At 32.7% G+C, this 21746-nt stretch overlaps 1 protein-coding gene across 2 annotated transcripts; it reads left to right on the top strand.

Annotated features, from left to right (window-relative positions):
* The first annotated feature begins 821 nt into the window (after positions 1-821).
* On the top strand, positions 822-21095 carry WDR79 (Telomerase Cajal body protein 1 homolog). Of its 2 annotated transcripts, XR_011951588.1 has the most exons (6): positions 822-1451; positions 4142-4419; positions 14832-15004; positions 15088-15252; positions 20620-20764; positions 20822-20961. XR_011951588.1 is itself a non-coding variant. In XM_072539776.1 (5 exons), the coding sequence occupies exons 1-5, from the start codon at positions 1084-1086 to the stop codon at positions 21035-21037; spliced, it is 1200 nt and encodes a 399-aa protein (XP_072395877.1). In that variant the 5' UTR covers positions 823-1083; the 3' UTR covers positions 21038-21095. The 2 variants fall into 2 exon arrangements, 1 of the variants encoding a protein (XP_072395877.1); XM_072539776.1 differs by lacking the exon at positions 20620-20764 and having other exon boundaries at positions 823-1451; positions 20822-21095.
* The last annotated feature ends 651 nt before the right edge of the window (positions 21096-21746 follow it).

The following is a 21746-nucleotide window of genomic DNA, read 5'->3' on the forward strand; positions in this document are numbered from 1 at the left end:
CTTTGACCTTGTTACCAATCTTAATTTATCTGTGATCCTAATCCGAATCACGATACACAAATACCACAGTATAGATAACAACAAGTTGTTGTCTATACTGTGCAAATACTGAGCAGAGTATATATTTGTAGTATATACTCTGAATAATGAGGGAATACAGTTGCAACTTACAGTTCGGAAATGCCCGAAGCACAGAATACTGTGCCCGAAGTAATAGTTTCATACGCGGCGGATTTTTTTAATTTAGGGGTGTTTATTTTAAATAAAATAGTTCCACGTTTTAACACTTTCCATAAAAAGGGCTGAGACACAGTATATTATCAGAGTATATATATATTTTTATGTACTACTATACTACTTTTTATGTACTACTGTACATACTATACTCCATTCGCTTAGCTCGGGCATATTTTGACAGATTCATTGTCGGAAACCTACAACACAGCAATTCCTACTTCTCAGTATTAATAGCTCAAGTATCCTACTATTGCAGACTTCTATCTTTAAAAAAGAAGAATTATTTTAAATAGTGGAAGTGTATACTAAACCCATCGAATTTTGGGTAGTATATATTTAAAAAATATATTTTAGTTGTTATAATTTAACATAACTATTATTTATTATATGGTGCAGATTAAATATTGATTATTGGTAATTTGCAAAGTTCTATTTTATTTACTATTTAGTTTGTTTACTATTAATATTGGCTATGAGTACGTGTGCTTGGTTGTATAGTAATTTCCAGCCACTTTTAGTCTGTCAAAAAGTAACTAACTTCGCAAAAAAATAATTTATGTTGTTAATTGACAATTGAAGTTGACTTTTGACTTACATGCAGTTTTTGTAAACCAGTAGACCAGTACCGTAAATAATTTTGAGTTGAGGTTTTTCTGTTTTCGGTGCACATATATTTGAATAGAGGGATTTATGTATTAGTTTTCAGTTTGACAATATAAATATGATTGCGGAACAAACTAAATTTTATTAACATCCCAGATATTTCTTCCGATAAATACAACTCTAGTGAAGCAGTTCTGTCATAATTACTTTGTAGGCTCTTAATACCTTTTTTAGGCGTATTCAATGACTACAATGACTGAAACTGTTTATGAAAGCAGTGCTGTCCCTTATGCTTCAACGTTTCAGTATGCTGAATACAATTTTAAAAACTCTGCTTTAGAATTAGCCAGAGCTCAGTGGCCAAACTATGATGATCAACATTATCTTAGGGGTTGCAAGTGGTCCCCAGACGGTACTTGTTTACTCACAATAGTTAGGGGAGCCGGTATGCATGTTATGGAGTTGCCCAATGATTTATATACCGGAGAAACAGTTGGGAGTTGTAGGCCTATTGTTCCTTTAATTCCAGCAGTTAGTGTTCCTGAAGCAGGTCTTATATATGATTATTGTTGGTATCCTGGTATGAATAGTAGTAACCCAGCTACATGTTGGTAAGTTAATGATCATTTACATTTAAATGGGAATGTAACAACTATTTTACATTTGGCTAATCTATTTTTGACAATTATTATTTATTATAATAGGTGAGGTGAAATATATATGCAGTGCTCTGATTATAGGAGAGGTGATGATGAATGCTACTGCAACCACCATAGACTTATAATAGATCACTGATTGTTGCAATACCAGCCTGTTCCCCTAGTGCAACAGAGAAAACTGACACAAAGTAGTCCCTGTATCTCTTTCTAATGTGCCGGTTTTATCTATCATGTGACCTTCTCATTGGTCATCTAGCTCACATGGTCGATAAACCTAGTAAAATAGAAAGAGATGCAGGGACTGCTTTGTGTCAGGTTTCTCTGCCTCACTGGGGAAACTCCATTGTATTACAACACTCAGTCTATTTTGTATTATATGTCTATGACAACTAGATTTTGTTATGTATGTACATACACAAGACTCCCTCTTAACCGGCCACCTGGGGACCAGAGCCTGGCCGGTTGACCAAATGGCTGGTTAATCCGATGTGTAGGCATTTTTATGAGAAAAATCAAGTACATACATACATATATCAAACACATGTACAGGAAGGTGTATATTAATAAAGATCATAGAGTATACAGTTGAAAAATACTATTTATTTGTATGTACATATATGTATACATATTTAAATATTTTACAAACTTGTTTTAAAAAAATTGGTAACTTTTTTCTGTTATGACATTAAGTGAATTTTTAAAAGCTATATCTCTCCATTTTTTAAAAACCAAGCAATACCTTTTCCTCTCCGTCAACATCAAAATCATCAGTCTCCCCATTTTCATAGGGCTTTTCATGTGTTGCTAGTGTAATTATTTCGTTGTCTGTCAAAAATTTTCAAGTTCCCCATCACAGTTCATCCATTCTTCAATATCTTCGGCCTACAATTGTACATTTTCAGATAACATTTGGATATCTTGAAGAATGGTGATAGAATTATCTTCTTCTTGTTATTGTTGACACTCAACAAGTTCCTTAATGTTTACCCAAAGTTTTCACCAAGGCTTAACTAAGGTAGAAGCAGGAATTTCTTGGAAGGCGGAAGCTAACATGTAAATTACCTCCTTTAAGTTAATTTTTTTGATGATATCAAAAGGTTGACATCTTCACTTTCTGCGCATTGTAAAAGTTTGGACAGTAATTTACACCTGTATCATCTTTTCAAGCTTTCATTGATCCATCAGTTGCACCAAGCTTGTCACGTTAGGAGGAAGAAAGATAATTTTTATACCGTTTGTCTCATATATTAGATTTCCCTGATGAGTTGGAGCATTATCCAGAAGTAGGACTGCTTTAGTGGGAAGATTTAAGCTCTTAAGATGGTGTGTTACTCTCGGAACAAATTCATGCTCAAACCATTGTTTGAATAGATTAGCGCTCATCCATGCTGATTTTTGTATCTTTAGAATACAGGGAAGGACGATGGATGTATTTGAACAAACAGCAACTGTAAACTGTAATGCACTCTTTATTCTTTTTAAATCCAGAAGCTGATTTTTCATGACTTCCCAAAAATGTTTTTTCTGGAAGCATTTTAAAATTGAGACCCGTCTTATCCATGTTATATACTTGTTCGGGTTTTAATTTTTCCGTTTTTATAATTTCTACAAACTTGGAGGTAAAATAAGTTGCACCTGAAGCATCCGCAGACATTTTTCCTCTACTTCGTCCTCCGTCTATAATTTTGGGCCGCTAATAGAAGTGCCCCTTCACCGCTCTTGAAGGAAACAAAACCAAAGAGCTTCATCAACTATCTCGTTTTTTTTAGTGCATCTAGTTTTTAGATTTTTATCTGATTCTATTTGGGAGCAGAAATCCTCGATTGAATGTCGATGCCTTCGCCAGTCATTCGCTGTACTTTTCCCTACATTCAACTCCTTTGTCGATCCGTTTAAGCACACTTAGACATTTTTCCATCGCCACAACCACACGTTTACGCTTCTCACTCATATTCGCACAAGACGAATTCAATCCTCCTCGAAAGCAAAAACAGAACTGACAACCGAGGGCGAGAGGCTACGTAAAACAATAGGAAGGGGGAGTGGCTGGTTAATACGACGGCCTTTTAATGCGAGACCGGTTAAGAGGGAGTCTAATGTTTTATGTAAACAAAAGAAGACCAATTGCTGAAACCAAAAACTGATTACCTTTGGTGGAACTGTTAAAAATAGAAATAAAAACAAATATAAGAAATCCAACAAAAAAAACTATTGCCAAAGAGAATGTTTCCAACCATCAAAATAAGGATAATATGTCACTTTTCTGTAACTCATTTTAAGTTGTTTTGAAATATTGTTTAAACTCATGTAAAAGTATATGCAACTTCATGTTTTTTTTTCTCAGTTGTTTTATACCTATCTGTATCAAAACTTATGAGGGAATACTTAGGGGGAAAATTGTATATTAGACAAAATATCTGCATTCTTGCGTTATCTCTGTATAACTTACACATATTTAACATTACATACATATTAAAGTTTGTTAAAAATATTTAAACAAAACAAAATAAAATATAATTGACTTTATGAACGATTTTCAGACTTGGTATAACATGGAGAATTTTCTAAATTCAAAGTCTGGTGTAGTAGGTACATCAATTACCTGTCTATTTCTAAAAGTATTAAACCTAGTTTTCTTTTAGTTGGTTATCTAGTGGTCATAGTGGGCCGATACATCTGTGGGATGCATTTTCTGGAGATCTAAGATGTACCTATAGAGGTTACAACAATCAAGATGAGGTAGAACCAGCCATTAGTGTCACATTTTCCGCAGACGGGCAGAATATATTTTGTGGATATAAGAAAAATGTTAAAATTTTTGCCACAGGTAGACCTGGTAGGGATTTCGTCGAATATCCAGTATCACACCAAGTTTCTTGTCTAGTAGCAAGTCCAGCACAACCTGGAATAGTAGCCATAGGTAATGTAATATAAACAATAATAATTGATATTGTGCTTATGAGAATATTGCAGATGTGCTTATGAGAATATTGCAGAAAGATTAAAAAATTTTATTGTCCACAAACAATATATATATATATATATATATATATATATATATATATATATATATATATATATATATATATACAGTATACTCCCTCTATAACGAACACGGTTATTACGAGGTTTCGCTTATAACGAGATACATTAGATGTCCCGTGAAATTTCTATTGAACTATAACCATCTATAGAGAGGCAAATTTGGTTATAACGAGAGATAATAAGATCCAAAAACGTTTTTTTTACCTTTTTAGTCCGGTCGTGGCTATAAATAAATACATCCTTTCAAACAGCCCCTCAAGAAACTTAACTGCAGCCCGCAATAAACTTCTTTACAATGAATAAATACAACTGTTTCACATCTTTAGAAAATATAATATGATAGAATGATACTGGACCATTTAAAGCAGTTAAAAATAACAGAGTTCTTAAAATTGCAGAAGCAATAGTTTATGTTATCCTTGAAAATACAATTTATGCATTATGTAGTTGGAAAAAATATAAGTACAGCTTTTCTGTTTTAACGTATATCATTGATAATAAAAGTAAACAACTCTTTTATGTTTTAATATATTTCATTGACAATAAAAGTAAATAACTTTTTTTCAAAAACGCCATTCAAACAATATTTATTAGCATCTTATATTGCTCCGAATGGCTTCACTATAGGAAGTTAATGTTTTAGAAAACTACAGATTCATATGTATGCACAGTATTATGAATGTCTGATATAACGAGATCGGCTTATAACGAGGTAATTAGTCTGTCATTTCAGTTCTCGTTATAGAGGGAGTCTACTGCATATATATATATATATATATATATATATATATATATATATATATATATATATATATATATATATATATATCCATGCTTCCTTTATATACAATTTTATTTACAACGAATTTACTTGTACAATACAGCTTAAACCTAAATCTAACTGCCTCTCACCTACAATTTGTATACAGTTAAGGACCCCTCTAACTAGTGACCATCTCTTTGGCCATTTCCAGATAAATTTCTTATGGTTTTTAATATAATAAAACCTCTTTCTAATGGCAATTTCAAATAAAAGTTACATCATGTTTTTATTCTCAAAATGATATATAACCTAAAATAAAGACCTCTTTTAATCTTATATCTCTTATAATACCACCCACTATAGCCAAATGTGACAGTTCAGTGTTGTTAATAAGAGTGTAATCAGTTAGATTTTTAAAAGTTAGAATAGAACTGTTAGGAAAAATATAGTCGTAACTATAAAAAAAATTAATGAAAAATCAATCACCGGGAGAGAAAGCTCAAAAAATTGTAAGGTGTTTCGATCAAAAAACAATTCCTGATCTTGTTAGTACACTAGAATTGCTTTTTAGCACATACACCAAAGAATTATTTTTTACAATTTGAAAATTCGAAATTGTGAAGTATAATTTCGGATTTTTAAATTAAAAAAACAAATAAGTAATTCTCAAATAACGCCTCACTAGAGCTCAACAAAGAAAGATGAAAAAAAAGGCAAAAATTGTTGCTGGGACATGGACCATAGTAAATTCCAAGAAAACCAAATCAGCAACACCCGAGGATAAAAAGAGACTTCAGGAGAATACCATCACACCCTTCGTAACAGAACACTTGCTACAAGGGGTTCTAACGAGCAGACTAGGCCATAAAGCACCGTGACAAAAGTATTCAGAATGGTGGTAGTACACAGACACCATCCTGATACTCAACTAGATCGGGCTCGGGCACAGAATTGCTTTTTTGTCATTAATATTTTAAAAAATTATTATTTTTCCTTTTACTAATACCCTTTTTGTTCAGAAATATTTGACAATATTAAAAAAAAAACATACAAACTAACAAATCAAAAATTATAGTATAAGAATTTATTTTTATGGCAAATAAGCCATTTTAAAAGCGATATTCCTCTTGCATGTATACTGTATATATTTAATTGCCAATAAGTTTCTTTCTTTAATGATATTTCTGCACATATTTAATCAGTTTAATTTATGATTATATTGAACAATTACACAGGTCTGCGACATAAAAATTGTTTAAAATTGAATAAGTGATTTTTATAGTATTTTCAACGCTAATTTTGGGAAAAATAGTGAAAACATTCCATCACGTACAGTTATTCCACAAACTGCTTGTCTATTTTTAGCTTTTTTTCGATATTTTTATACATAGTTCCGTACTCTAGTGAGTTTGAATTTTTGTTTTTTGGATCTTTATGAACTGTTTATTAAGCCCATAGTACTTTTAATAAGTATAAAAAATACTTTAAGGTATTTTCAGTTACTTAGCTGTTTTTTTAGTATACAAGTTGTATGTAAAATAAAGAGTTGATTAGGAGAAACCAGCATTATTTTCATGTCGGTACTTGTCCATTGCCTCCCCTCCCTCGCCATCCACTTACTGACTCACTGAGCATATTTCATGTCAGTGCCTGTCTGCCACAGTGCCCATCCCCCTCTCCATCACCAAGCAGTGAGCTTCTGCTACCTGTTCTTCAGTTCACAGTATCTCTTCACTCTGTGCTGTTCACGTGCTGTGGTTACTAGTGATTTGTAGTAGTGATTGTGAGAGTAGTATTAAATGATATCTCGTGACACACGGATAGTTGGCAATAAAGTGTGAATCAAATAACTTTCAGTGATTTTTTATCGAACTACAAAGAACATAAATTCAAGGCATCAGCCTAAACAGATTGTTTTCTTGTGGTGTGAAGTTGTTTTATGAAAAATGGTTACCAGAGGATGTATCAACTCACCAGATTGCTTCTGCTACATTTGTGGTAACTATACAGTTAAAAAGCAACATAGAAACATTTCCAATTTTGTTGAAAAGGTATATTTTGCCTATTTTGGTATAAAGTTGGGTGATCAAGACAAGTCTCGGGCCCCACACAAAGTTTGTTCAGTGTGTGTTGAAGAACTGAGACAATGGTTTCAAGGTAAAAAGCAGTCATTTCGTTTTGGAATACCAATGGTTTGGAGGGAGCCCAAAAACCATAGTGATGACTGCCTTTTTTGTTCTTGCAATGTTCAAGGTTTCAATTTGAAAAACAAAAAGGATATTTCTTACCCTAACATCAAATCAGCCATTCGCCCTGTTCCTCATGGACCTGAAGTACCAATACCCTCTCCTCCAGTTTCTTTGGATGGTATTTTAGATGACCACGAGCCATTGGCTCAGCTAGGTGAAAGTGAAGAAGACAGTGATGGCTACGATCCTGGCACAACCGATCCCTTTCCATTCTCACAATCTGAACTGAATGATTTAGTTAGAGACCCAGGTGTTCCTAAAGACTCGGCAGAACTTTTAGGGTCTAGATTAAAAGATAAAAATATGTTGGCTCCGGGTACATCCTTTTCTTGGTATCGTTCCAGGGAAAAGAAGTTTGTATCTTTTTTCTCTCAAGAAGGTGACTTGGTGTTTTGCAGTGATGTTCCTGGACTTATGGCACGTTTCAAAATAGTATATGCTCCTGATGAGTGGAGACTTTTTATAGATTCTTCCAAAAGAAGCCTTAAAGCAGTGCTTCTACACAATGGCAATAAGTATGCTTCTATGCCAGTTGGACACTCTGTTCACTTGAAAGAATGTTATGAAAACCTCGAACTGGTTTTAAACAAACTCTGCTATTCAGACCATAAATGGACACTATGTGGTGATTTGAAAGTGATCTCAATGCTGCTTGGTCAACAAAGTGGTTATACAAAGTTCCCTTGCTTTCTCTGTGAATGGGACAGTAGAGACAGAAAGCAACACTACATTAAAAAAGTTTGGCCGTTGAGAAAAACCTTACAGGTGGGGGTTAAAAATGTTGAGAGGAAAAGCCTTGTGGATCCCAAAAAGGTATTACTACCACCACTCCACATTAAGTTGGGGTTAATGAAACAATTTGTAAAGGCGTTGCCAAAAGAAGGGGAGTGTTTCAAGTATCTTTGTGGACAGTTTCCTGGTTTATCCGAGGCAAAACTAAAGAAAGGAGTCTTTGTCGGACCAGACATTAGAAAACTGATGAGAGATCCCAATTTTATGGACAAAATGGAAACAAACGAAAAAGCAGCATGGACATCTTTTAAACTAGTTGTTACCGGTTTTCTAGGAAACAAAAAAGATCCTAACTACAAGACAATCGTCGCAGACATGCTCGACAACTTTAAGAAGCTGGGATGTAACATGAGCATTAAAGTTCATTTCCTCCATTCACATCTAGACTACTTCCCTGCAAACCTTGGTGATGTAAGTGAAGAGCAGGGTGAAAGATTCCACCAAGATATCAAGGAAATGGAAAGAAGGTATCAAGGAAGATGGAACGTCAACATGATAGCGGACTACTGCTGGATGCTAAAACGAGATGACCCTCAACGAGTACACAGCCGGAAAAGCAATAAAAGAAGCTTCGACGGAAAGCAAAAGCGTTACTATAAGGACATGAGCTTAAAGAGAAACGTAGTGTATTAGATATGTAGTTTATAACATGTATTATACATGAAATAAAATCCTTTAACTTAAGAAAAAATTTGAAAAATTGCTAAAATTTTGTTATTATACCAAAAAGTAATTCCTTTTTTGTGAGAAAACCTTACGTGATAGAAAAAAATGGATTGCATTTTTGCAATCAGCGCTGAAAAATACATAAAAATCAGTTATAAAATTCCAAACAATTTTAAAAAATATTTTTTTTGTAAACCTGTGTTACCCTTTACATAGAAAGGCCTTCTCTCCTTTATTATCCTTACATTCAGAGTTCAAAAGTACACATCGTTACGCAAAAAGTATTATTTGTTTAATTAATACATTTCGTGAATTTATTTGGAAAATCTTCTTTTTTGGATCTTTAAAATATCGAAAAAGTATTAATCCATCGTTTTATACTTTTTTAATCCACTTGGCTAATTTCGAAAAAATATTAGTTAATCAAATAGTACTTTTTATATACATATGTTGCCTACTTTTGGACTCATGAGTATATTCCTTACCATTCTGGTGGGAGATAACTGCTACGTTCTCGCTTGGTTTCCTCTGAGTAATATTAACTTGCCTATTATTACAAATTAATTAATCATTATTAACATTGTTATAAACAAATTAATATTAGCTAAGAGCAGCAATATTTACAATAAAACTATCTACTATTCTTACCTTTAAAACGTTTATAATTTCTCATATATTTTTATTTTACTTTTTTTGTTTTTCAATATCTCTGTAACATTTATTTAAACAAATGACGGTAGTATCTAGGTTCAATATATATATATATATATATATATATATATATATATATATATATATATATATATATATATATATATATATATATATATATATATATATATATATAGAGAGAGAGAGAGAGAAAAGAAATTTAATCTTTGCAGATTAGTTAAATAGTAAACTCTTAAATATTGGGGAAATCTGCAAGAAATACTCTAATGTGTATCAATTGTTTCGCCGAACGTTTTCGCCAAAGAGAATTAATTTGGCTTCTTCAGGGCTGAAAGAGAATAAATTAATTATAATTAGCTACCATATATTATCTATTAAAACATTATTGATCTTACCGTAACTTAGAATTGTAGAGTTAGAATATTAAAAAACTTTGCTAGTAACATAGTGGTGTTTTTTGTTACTATGTGCAAAAAAAAAGTTTTTTATAAGGATTGAAATGTATGGTAGCTTTGAACTTGACACGCAAAGGCTTACCCAAGGTTAATCGAAAAACCCAATGTAACTACATTTAAAAGGAGGTAATTCTTTGAATTGTCGGCAATAACTAAATTTTTGATTTTTAGATAGTTAAAAGTGAGGTTCTGTTTAAGCCAGAACGCAAGCGCTGACAACTTCATTAGTTCGTATGAATCTTTATGTCGTTAAGGTTCATTGGTAAAAAACGAATGAATTTAAATATCCCAGTAAAGGGAAATATTATTTTGATTTTCTTTATTTATTTATATTATATTGTTCATGTATTATTGAATCTTATTGAGACGTATCTAAGAAAAGCAAGGGAATGTTATATATTTTTTTGTTAATGAAAATTAATTATAAAGGTATGTTAGTTGTTAATGGATATATCAGTCAAGTTAGTTATCTGTGATATAGTATTGTTCTTGGTATCTGATTTCAGTAACAGGTGGTATATATCGCTTAGATTCTTGATGTCACTCTTAACATTAATGGAGAAATCGTTAAGGAAAATATAAGACATTTCAATGAACTCTCTTTTAGATTTATTGTTCTCACGGTGGAGAATTGTGGTGTTAGTATAGTGCATGAGATGACCAGTGGAATGGACATGTTTGGCTAATGCACAACGGTCAGGGTGAAGTCGAGAATCACTTTTGTGTAGTGTAATACGTGATTTCAATAATTGAGATGTTTGACCGATGTAGGAATTGTTGCAAGAGAGACATGGAATGTTGTTGACACTATTACTAAGCCTATCTATGGGAGTCTTATCTTTTATCTTAGAATAAAGATTATTAATTGTTAGGGCTGATCTACAAGCCACATTAAGTTTAATGTTGTTATTATTATTGCCAAAGCTATTTTCAACACTTTTCAGAATCCTTGTTAACCCCGGAGTGATATCTCTGAAATATGGTAATGAAAAATATTTGTTTATAGGAGTATCCGAGACTGGGTTCCCACTTAAGACATCAGGATCAGCATTGTTAGTCGCGAAGGAAGGTGAAATATCTTCGTCATGGATAGTATTAAACAAAATCTTATTAACTAATGGTGTTGGATAAGCGTTTGAAATAAAAAGTTTCTGTAGGATTTGTAGGTTTTTTGTATGAAATGAAGGATCTGATAGTTTTGTTACTCTAGTTAATTGTTTTGTTACTCTAGTTAATTCTGTTACTCTGTTGAAATAAAGAAAATCAAAATAATATTTCCCTTTACTGGGATTTAAATTCATTCGTTTTTTACCAATGAACCTTAGCGACATAAAGATTCATACGAACTAATGAAGTTGTCAGCGCTTGCGTTCTGGCTTAAACAGAACCTCACTTTTAACTATCTAAAAATCAAAAATTTAGTTATTGCCGACAATTCAAAGAATTACCTCCTTTTAAATGTAGTTACATTGGGTTTTTCGATTAACCTTGGGTAAGCCTTTGCGTGTCAAGTTCAAAGCTACCATACATTTCAATCCTTATAAAAAACTTTTTTTTTGCACATAGTAACAAAAAACACCACTATGTTACTAGCAAAGTTTTTTAATATTCTAACTCTACAATTCTAAGTTACGGTAAGATCAATAATGTTTTAATAGATAATATATGGTAGCTAATTATAATTAATTTATTCTCTTTCAGCCCTGAAGAAGCCAAATTAATTCTCTTTGGCGAAAACGTTCGGCGAAACAATTGATACACATTAGAGTATTTCTTGCAGATTTCCCCCAATATTTAAGAGTTTACTATATATATATATATATATATATATATATATATATATATATATATATATATATATATATATATATATATATATATATATATATATACCAGTATATATACCAATAAATTTATTCATTCATTCATATATGAATAAAAAAATCAGTTGTCAATGTCATAAATTTATACATAAAATTTATTTTAATATTAATTAATGTCATCAGTTTATTTTCAATTAAGTATAAATCAATTTAAGACTATATTGTAATAATTTCACGAATATTTATTCATTGTGAAAATTATGTTTTACCAGTAATTGTTATTTTAACACAAGATTACATAGTACCCATACAGCGTAAAAACTTTCACATAGACTGTTCATTAAAAGTTACTGTTAAATGTTTCAAAAATAATTCAGGAATGCTTTTTTTGTTATTCAAAGATTATGAATGAAATGGAAGTTTGCGAGTTTCGGCGAAATGGAACATTTCAAAATTTAGTAAAAAGTTTTATTGAATACTTTTTTGAACAGGACAATTATTCAATGAAATAATTTCGAAAATTGTCTAAAAAGTTTAATGAAAAGTCTTGAAAAAATGAAATTTTTGGTTTAATATATTTTGAAAATTTTTTAAAACGTTAAGTAAATCTTTGGGCAAGAAAACAGTATAATAAAAAGTTACGTGGCGGTTTTTCGTAGTGTTGGAACAAACCTATTTTTAATTCAGTTATAAAATTTCATTTAAATGTAATAAAAAAATAAATATTTTGAATATTGTAAATTTCATACCTTTTTAAGTTTTAAAATTAAAAATTTAACAATTTAATATATTAAAAATAAAGATTTTATTGGAAAAAAGAGACAGTTTGCAAATCAATGGTATCGAATTTGATTAACCGTGGATGAATAAGTTAAATAAATAGCTCCGTTGGTACTTCTTTCCCACTTCCCCCTAACTTCAACGGTTTGAGTTTATGCAGTCGCCCTCTTATAGGCGAGCGGTTTACCCCTCAAAAGACGCTTAGAAACAGAATATACCGACTAAAATTCTTTTTGCATTTCTAATGCACCAAACGTTTTTTATTCGATTCTATATATTTTTCCAAGATGAAATGTATTTTTTTTTTAATTTTTACAAGTGGGCCGGCAATTGTTATTAACAATTAACTAATACAAAAAAGCAATTTCACCGAATTGCTTCGGAATCAATTTTTTTAGGTGTATCTCATCAAAATAAACACTTTTTCTTTCTTGATAATTTTTCGAAAAATGTTTCCTTTCCGAGTTATTTGCAATTTTTTGTTGGAAAAATGCCTTAATTAGTGATTTTTGGGATTTTTTTTCTAAAAAACTACTAAATGAATTGTAATTTTACAAATAGCTTTATAATCTTTAAACCGTCGAGTACAAGTTAGAATATTTTGACAAGGATAATTTTTTTCTATCTTGCTAAAAACGTGCACCCAAATATTTCGAATATGCCTTTCGAGCAGTCTACCGCTAAGTGTGTACAGCGGTTGCGGTGATACAGGCGTGCGCCGTGTAGAAATATTTGTTTAAATTTAAAAAATTAATTTAATACAAATATTATGTACAATTTATTAAAAAAAAAGATATTTCTAATTATTTTTATATAGACATATTATAATTAAAATTTTTTACAATGCTATAATAATGTAATTTTTCTTTTAATATACGTGGTGACTATATTATTGAATGTTTTATTACAGTGAAATACATTAAGCAATATATAATTAATTTTCATTGAAAAATATAATATTAATTATACATCGTTTTCATTGTCAATAATTTGAAAATTTTCGTCAACAGCAACAGGATTTCCATCTAATAAGCTGATTTCATTGTCTTCAATAGAGTCGTCTTGAACATTTTTACAATTCTCTGGTGTACATGCACATACTGCGCAGCACTCTAAATTATAGGAAATACAATTACAATTTTTCGTAGAACATTTTCCGGTACATGAGCAGAAATACTTTTGTAACATACCTAAACTAGTTTCGCCTTCAAAATAATTAAAATCGAATCGAGTTAAAACAAGTCTATATCGTTGGCGCTAATTTAGAATTGTATAAGAAATTTGTAGTGAAATGTAGAATATTTAGTAATTGTAACCTAGTATTTACTTACCTACGTAGTATTAAATAAAATTAAAATTTCATTTAATCAATTATTAGATATTTTTCATATATATATATATATATATATATTACATTATTAAAAAAGTCGAAAAGATTCGAGCTACTACAGCACCTCAAACGCTGTACACGCGCTTAGCGGGATACTCTCGAAAGGCATATTCAAAATATTTGGGTCCACGTTTTTAGCGAGATAGAAACCATTTATCCTTGTCAAAATATTCTAACTTGTACTCGACGGTTTAAAGATTATAAAGCTATTTGTAAAATTGCAATTCATTTGGTAGTTTTTTAGAAAAAAAATTCCAAAAATCACTAATTAAGGCATTTTTTCAACAAAAAAATGCAAATAACTCAAAAAGGAAGCATTTTTCGAAAAATTATCAAGAGAGAAAAAGTGTTTATTTTGATGAGATACACCTAAAAAATTGATTCCGAAACAATTCGGTGAAATTGCTTTTTTGTATGAGTTATTTGTTAATAACAATTGCCGGCCCACTTGTAAAAATTTTAAAAAAATACATTTCATCTTGGAAAAATATATAGAATCGAATAAAAAAGGTTTGGTGCATTAGAAATGCAAAAAGAATTTTAGTCGGTTGATGCTCTGCTTATAGGGGTAAACCGCTCGCCTATTAAGGATTGTTTTGAAGTATAGTAACCAACCAAATTGTCCATTTGAACTGTGCTTCTATATGCGTCTATACTCTTTGTTAAAATAGTACCATTAATTATTGAACATTTTCAGGTACATGGAAAAATACAATTGATTTGGTATCTCAAAGCGATGGTTCATTCCGCCATCTTTGCAAGTTAAATGGTCACAAAGGAGGCATCACCACAATGGCTTTCTCATTAGATGGTTTTCGTTTGTACAGTGGAGCTCGAAAGGACAAAGAAGTAATTTGCTGGGATCTACGTGTAAGAAATAAACTTCTACTGCACTTAAAGAAAGATAAGTCCAATTTTTAACATTACCCAAAACTAATCCTTTATTCTTTTAGGTACCCGGTAGACCTATGTTCTGCTTAGCACGAGAAGTTAATACCAATCAGAAGATCAATATTGACTTGAGCGTTGATGGTAAATGGTTGGTATCTGGCGGGACAGATGGTAAGGTCCAAGTGTGGAATGTCAGTGAGGAAACATATCCTACAGTTCATATGCAAGTAAGTTCAATAACCATTTCAAATATATTATTGCATTTGAATGAAAGAAAGATTTATTTACTTTTAGTTACTACAACCAGTATTAGTGTTAGTTAAATATATTTTTTTATAACATTTTGGGATGATTGATTAAAACTGGATTATTTTGCTTTTGGAGATTGTTGTGAGTAGTCAGGAATCAAAAATAAATATGTCACATTGTCTCAAGAGAATAGGTATCATCAACCTTTTTATTGTAAATGCCGAAGCATTAAATGTGCATGCGAATCTGGCCAGAACTTGTCATTGATATAATAAAAAAAACAAAATGTAGAAAAACTCTCTTGCTGGGTGCCATCTCTTTTGAGATCATCGATTATTACGCCAAATGCATCTAATTTAACTACTATTTAGGTAGTATAGGTGTAGACAAGACAGGTTTAGTTAGGAAAGAACATTTGCAACTAGATTTCGTGTTCATGTTAAGTTGTAAGTTAGTTTTAAGTACATTTTACATACTGTTCCACATTTTCAGAATCATCCTCTGAATCTATTTTTGGTACTTATAGTTTGTCAACCTTTCTTCACTTGCCTGTTCATTCTGTAATTCTTACTAGTGCCCTTAGACCTTTCTATGAGCTTTATAATATGTTCAATCTGGAGCTCTTCTCTGATTTCCCCAACATGGATATAGTGTCCTAAGGTTACACCTATTATGCTTCTTAACTCTCATTTTATTTTGCTTGCCTAAACGTGGCATAATAACTTGACACTTTTTTTTCTGAGGAACTCAGGTTTTACCTACAACTCGCCTACAGTTCCAGAAGAGTCGCGTAGTCTCTTGGTTATGCTTATAATATTAGTTCTGCAAGTTTGAAATTCAGAGTTACCCCTAAATACTTGACCTCATTGGTTATTTCTAGTTCACAGAGAAATTCTCTTTCAGACACAATTATCTATTTAATAAAGGGTATTTTATGGCAATTTAGTATGTATCAAAAGGTAATGTACACAAAAAGGTAAAAGAAATAACGGGTACTTTTAAAAAGCGAACACAAATGAAACTCATAGACACCAATGGAAAATTAATCATTGACACCCAAGAGATGAAAGACAAATGGAGAATATATTTGGAGACACTTTTTCAAGATCAAAGAACGGATTATAGGCATCCAATTTCAGAGAGGATGACGGGCCCGGACATACTTAAATCCGAGGTAGAAGAAGCAATAAAACGGATGAAAAGCAGGAAAGCTGTAGGGCCTGATAATATCGAAGCTGAATTTTTAAAACTCTTGGAGGAAGAAGGAATAAATTGGATCACGGCTGTCTTCAATAAAATATACAATACAGGAATCATCCCTGATAAATGGCTAGAATCAGAATTCATAGCGATACCTAAAAAACAGGGGGCTAAAAGGTGCGAAGAATATCGAACAATCAGCCTAATGAGCCACATGTTGAAACTGTTTCTTAGAGTCATCCATGGAAGAATTTATAAGAAGTGCTAGGAACAAATATCGGACAGACAGTTCGGCTTCATTAACGTAATGGGTACCAGAGAGGCACTTTTCGGAGTACAGGTACTGATTCAAAGATGCAGGGACGTTAACTGCGACGTATAGGCGTGCTTTATCGACTATGAAAAGGCATTTGACAGAGTTCAACATCAAAAGATGACAAACATTTTAAAAGAAGCAGACCTGGATGACAAAGAACTCAGAATAATTTCAGAACTATACTGGAATCAGACCGCATATATGAAAATTAACGGAGAAGAAACAGATCACATAAAAATACTACGTGGAGTTAGACAGAGATGTATCCTATCGCCGTTAATATTTAATATGTACTCTGAGAAAATTTTTAACAAGGCTCTTTACGGAATAGGCGAAGGCATCCTTCTAAATGGTGAAAGAGTAAACAATGTTAGATATGCCGACGACACCATGGTGATAGCAGATAGTTTAGAGGGACTTCAGAGGCTAATGGAAAGAATAAACGAGTACAGTCAACAGTACGGACTAAACATTAATACCCACAACACGAAACAAATGATTATCAGCAAGGAGAATATAAATGGGGCTCATCTATACATTAATGGGACGCAGATAGAGCGAGTAAAACAGTATTGCTACCTGGGAACTATTATAAACGAACAGTGGAGCAATGTACAGGAAATAAAGTGCCGCATAGGAAAGGCAAGAACGGTCTTTAACAAAATGAGCGCCATCTTCAAAAGTCACAACATATCCCTAGATACAAAAATGAGACATTTGAGATGCTATGTTTTCTCTGTGTTGTTGTACGGGGCGGAGGCATGGACGCTTACAGACACCACTATTAAAAAACTTGAAGCATTTGAGATGTGGCTTTATAGAAGAATGCTGAGAATATCATGGACAGCAAGGATCACGAACAAGGAAGTTCTAGAAAAAATGAAGAAGGAACCAGATATTGTGTTTACGATCAAACGCATAAAATTGCAATATCTGGGACACGTTATGAGAAATCGGCACCGTTACTCCCTGCTGCAGTCTATATTGCAAGGTAAAGTCAAAGGTAAGCGAGGACCCGGTAGAAGGAGAATATCATGTCTGCGGAATTTGGAACAAGGTCATGATTGCCAATATGATTTCCAACATCCGAAACGGATAGGAACCAGAAGAAGAAGTATGTATCTGTGGATATTATTCTGATCTGAAACATTTGAAAACTTTTATAACAATATAGATGAAATAAAGGGGACAACATAGGAGCATACAGTCTCGGTACCAAAACAATAGGGGAGATAGACTGGTACAATTCTGCGTATAGAACAACCTGTTAGTAGCAAACACCTTCTTCAAACAACATCCTAGAAGGCTATACCTTGGAAATCACCTGCAGACAGAAAAGATAAAATTATTAGAAATCAAATTGAATTCATTTTGCTCGATAACAACTTCAAGAAGTACATAAAATCTACTAAAACATATCCTGGAGCTGACATTCATAGCGATCACAATCCAGTTATAATGAATTTTAGACTAAAAAGGTTTCTTGAAGTTAAAAGGAAAAAAAGTGTCAAAAAAATAGACATCTCACAACTGAAGAACCCTGAAAAGAAAAATGAAATAAGTATCAAGTTGAAATCAGACAGACGTTGAAGTAACATGGACTGCTCTAAAAACGAAAATAACAAAGATACAAGAAGACGACATCGGGTTCACGTACTTCCATAAAATATTTGGGAGCAAATATCAACAGCCAGTGCAATCCAAAAAAAGAAATCCTATCAAGAATCGAACAATCGAGGAAAACACTCATGAACATGAAAACATTTTTTACAAGATCAGACCTTAGTCTAGAGCTCAGAATTCGAATGATCAGATGTTACCTTTTGTCTGTTTTGCTGTATGCCTGTGAAAGTTAAACAATGGACTTTAAAACAGAAAAAAGAATAGATGCCTTTGAAATGTGTATATACAGACGGATACTGAAAATTCCATGAATACAAAAAGTTACTAATGGTGAGGTACTTCGGCGCTTAAGTAAACAAAAAGAATTAGCATAATTAAAGAGAGAAAAATACAATACTTGGGTCATGTGTTGAGAGGTGATAAATATGAATTAGTCCAAATCATTTTGGAAGGTAAAGTTCAGGGCAAAAGATGAGTTGGAAGACGCCAGAACTCGTGGCTGAAAGACCTGAGGAGATGGTTTGACAGCTCATTTACACAAATCTTTCGTGAAGAAGTTTCCAAAACTACAATTTCCATTTGGATCGCCAACCTTCGAAACGAGACGGCGCAATAAGAAGAAGAAACATTTGAATCCACCATTTGCATGTTGTGTTATTGATTTTCTTCCTCATCAATTCTTTTTGTATTGACTTAGAGGTATTATCAAATGCACCGTCGATATCTAACAATGCAGCAAGACCGACTTCTTTCTGGTATAAACTCCTTTCGAGTTCCAACACCAGTTCCTGTACGGCGGTTTCACCTGATTTCTCTGCTTGATACGCTCATTGCCGCTGGTGCAGTGGGTTTTTATTAAGATTGATTTTCTTTTTATCAATTATCCCATTTATTGCATATTATCGTGAATATTCATGATTCCAACGTAGCATATTTGATATAATTCCATCGAGAACTGCTGCTTTGTACCATTATAATGTTTTTGTACATTGTAAATTATTGTTTTAATATGTGCTTCCTTTTCTTGCTCTTCCGTGTTTACATTATCTTCACTGTTTGGGAGTAATAAGTTAGTTTGTTCAAGTATTAACAGCCCCTCAAAGTGTCATTTTGACATGTCCATTAGGATTTCGTTTTCAGTTAATATGTCACCATCTTTATTATCAAAACCACAATTGATTGTAATAAAAATTATATTTTACCTTGGTTTTGACATTTCGATCTCCAATCGGATATAGTTTTCAAAAAAGGTTATTATAAAACAACAAAGGCATATAATACAAGATAGACTGATTGTTACAATACCAGCCCGTTCCCCCAGTGCGACAGAGAAAACTGATGCAAAGCAATCTCTGCATTTCTTTCTAACGAGCCAGGTTTATCGACCACGTGACCTTCTCATTGGTCACTTACTTGGAACGCTACTGTATGGCAGCAGTCAGTCTATTTGTATTATATGTCTATGTAAAACTTGTTTTATATAGACATATAATACAAATTTAACCTGTAATTGTTTACTAATTGGCACTTGTTTCAGCCAATTTGACAGATGACTTATTGGACCTCGATGTTGAGACAAATAGCTATGTTTTTCGTTGAAATTCTGAGGCTGATATTGTGCTCTCAGATTAATATCAAATTCTGATTTTTGTGTCTTTATGTGGTTAGTTGTAGATGGTGTGTCTCTCACCATTTCTTAATCTGCTAATGTTGGTATATTCTTGTTGTTGACTTCTTTTAGTATTGGCAACCAGAGCCTGCTATATTCTGCTAATGGGGTTCCTAGACATTTTTCTTCATTAAGTAAGATGTATAGCAGAACAAACACGCATGGTCAGACACGATGGAAGGCGATATAACAAGGGCCGTAACTCTTCCGCTAGTTAAGGGTGCTTCTGAAGAAAACTCCAAACAGAAATAATTGCAGATCACAGCTTATAAATTCGGAAACAATGTGTCGTTACAACACATCGCACTCATTGAAAGTTTAGAACAGTTCTGAGGGAACTTTAGTTATTAAAAGGATTCTTAATTTTTATAAAAAATAATCCCGTCATCGTAAACCAGTTTTAATCATTAATAAGGAAAATAATGCGAATCGTTAGCTTGATCTAAGCATTTTAAATTTTGATGTGCACAAATGATCCAGTTTTAAAATATTTTAAATAAACTTTTTTGTTTTGTAATAAGTAAGCCATATTTACAGGATATCTTGTATCACCGTTTCGTTACCGAGGAGTTAAAGCCAGGATAAGTCTTTTTCTTAATTGCTACCTAAACAATAAAACACTTTTATCTTTAATCTAAGTAGGCCAGGGGAACAGTGACAATTTTCCTCAAATCAACGATTGGTAATTGTGTTTTTATTTTTTTTTAATAACACTATTGATATTTTAAACCAATTTCAGATGGCATTGCACAATGACTGTTGCAATGGAGTGAGCCTTCATCCATATCGACCAATTTTGGCTACAGCTTCCGGACAACATCACTCTTTGGATCCGCTCCATCACAGCAGGAGCTCTTCGCAGTACGAGAATGCGCTGTGCATGTGGTGGATTGGTACCCAGCAGGATGATGCTGATTTGTTTACTGCCATTATTAAAGCTGCGACACATTCTTAGAATATCTTAGTTTTGTTAACATTTGTATTTAATTTATAAATATATTCCTGTATTTTTATCCATGTTTTATTTTACGACCCATCAGAACATCAGGGGTTAATGTTAAACTCCACCACAATTACAGCAGATGAATTGAATTAGAGCCAACATTTTTTTTTTCCTTAAAGTCGGCGTACAACAAAGAGTGTACAAAATATTTGACAAGCCATCTACGTGAAAAAATTACACCGGATGAAATAGCCGAACTGTTTAATATTACCTTCGGTAAAGTACGAGGCATGTTTTTTAAGTAAGTACCGTTTTGCGATTCCGCCGCCGCAGCGCTACTGTCGGCGTTCCGCGCATGAGCGCTGGTTACCTACATCTCTTGTCTACCCACTGACGCCATTACAGTCTGATTCTTCATTGTATACTTGTTTTTATACAGTGTTTAAGATGCCTCCAACAATCGTGAGTCACGCTGATTGTGAAGTACGGGCTGTTATACGATTTCTTAGTGCTAAAGGCGTAAAACCGATCGATGGTCATCGTGAGATCGTTGAAGTTTACGGACAAAATATTATGAGTGATGGAATGGTAAGGAAATGGGTGAGAGCATTTAAGGATGGCCGCACAAATGTGCATGATGAAGAACGGAGTGGCGTCCTTCGGTCGTTAATGAAAATTTGGTGCAGAAAGTGGACGAAAAGGTGAGAGAAAACAGACGCTT

This window comes from Diabrotica undecimpunctata, chromosome 8, assembly GCF_040954645.1.
Source record: "Diabrotica undecimpunctata isolate CICGRU chromosome 8, icDiaUnde3, whole genome shotgun sequence".
Taxonomy (NCBI): domain Eukaryota; kingdom Metazoa; phylum Arthropoda; class Insecta; order Coleoptera; family Chrysomelidae; genus Diabrotica; species Diabrotica undecimpunctata.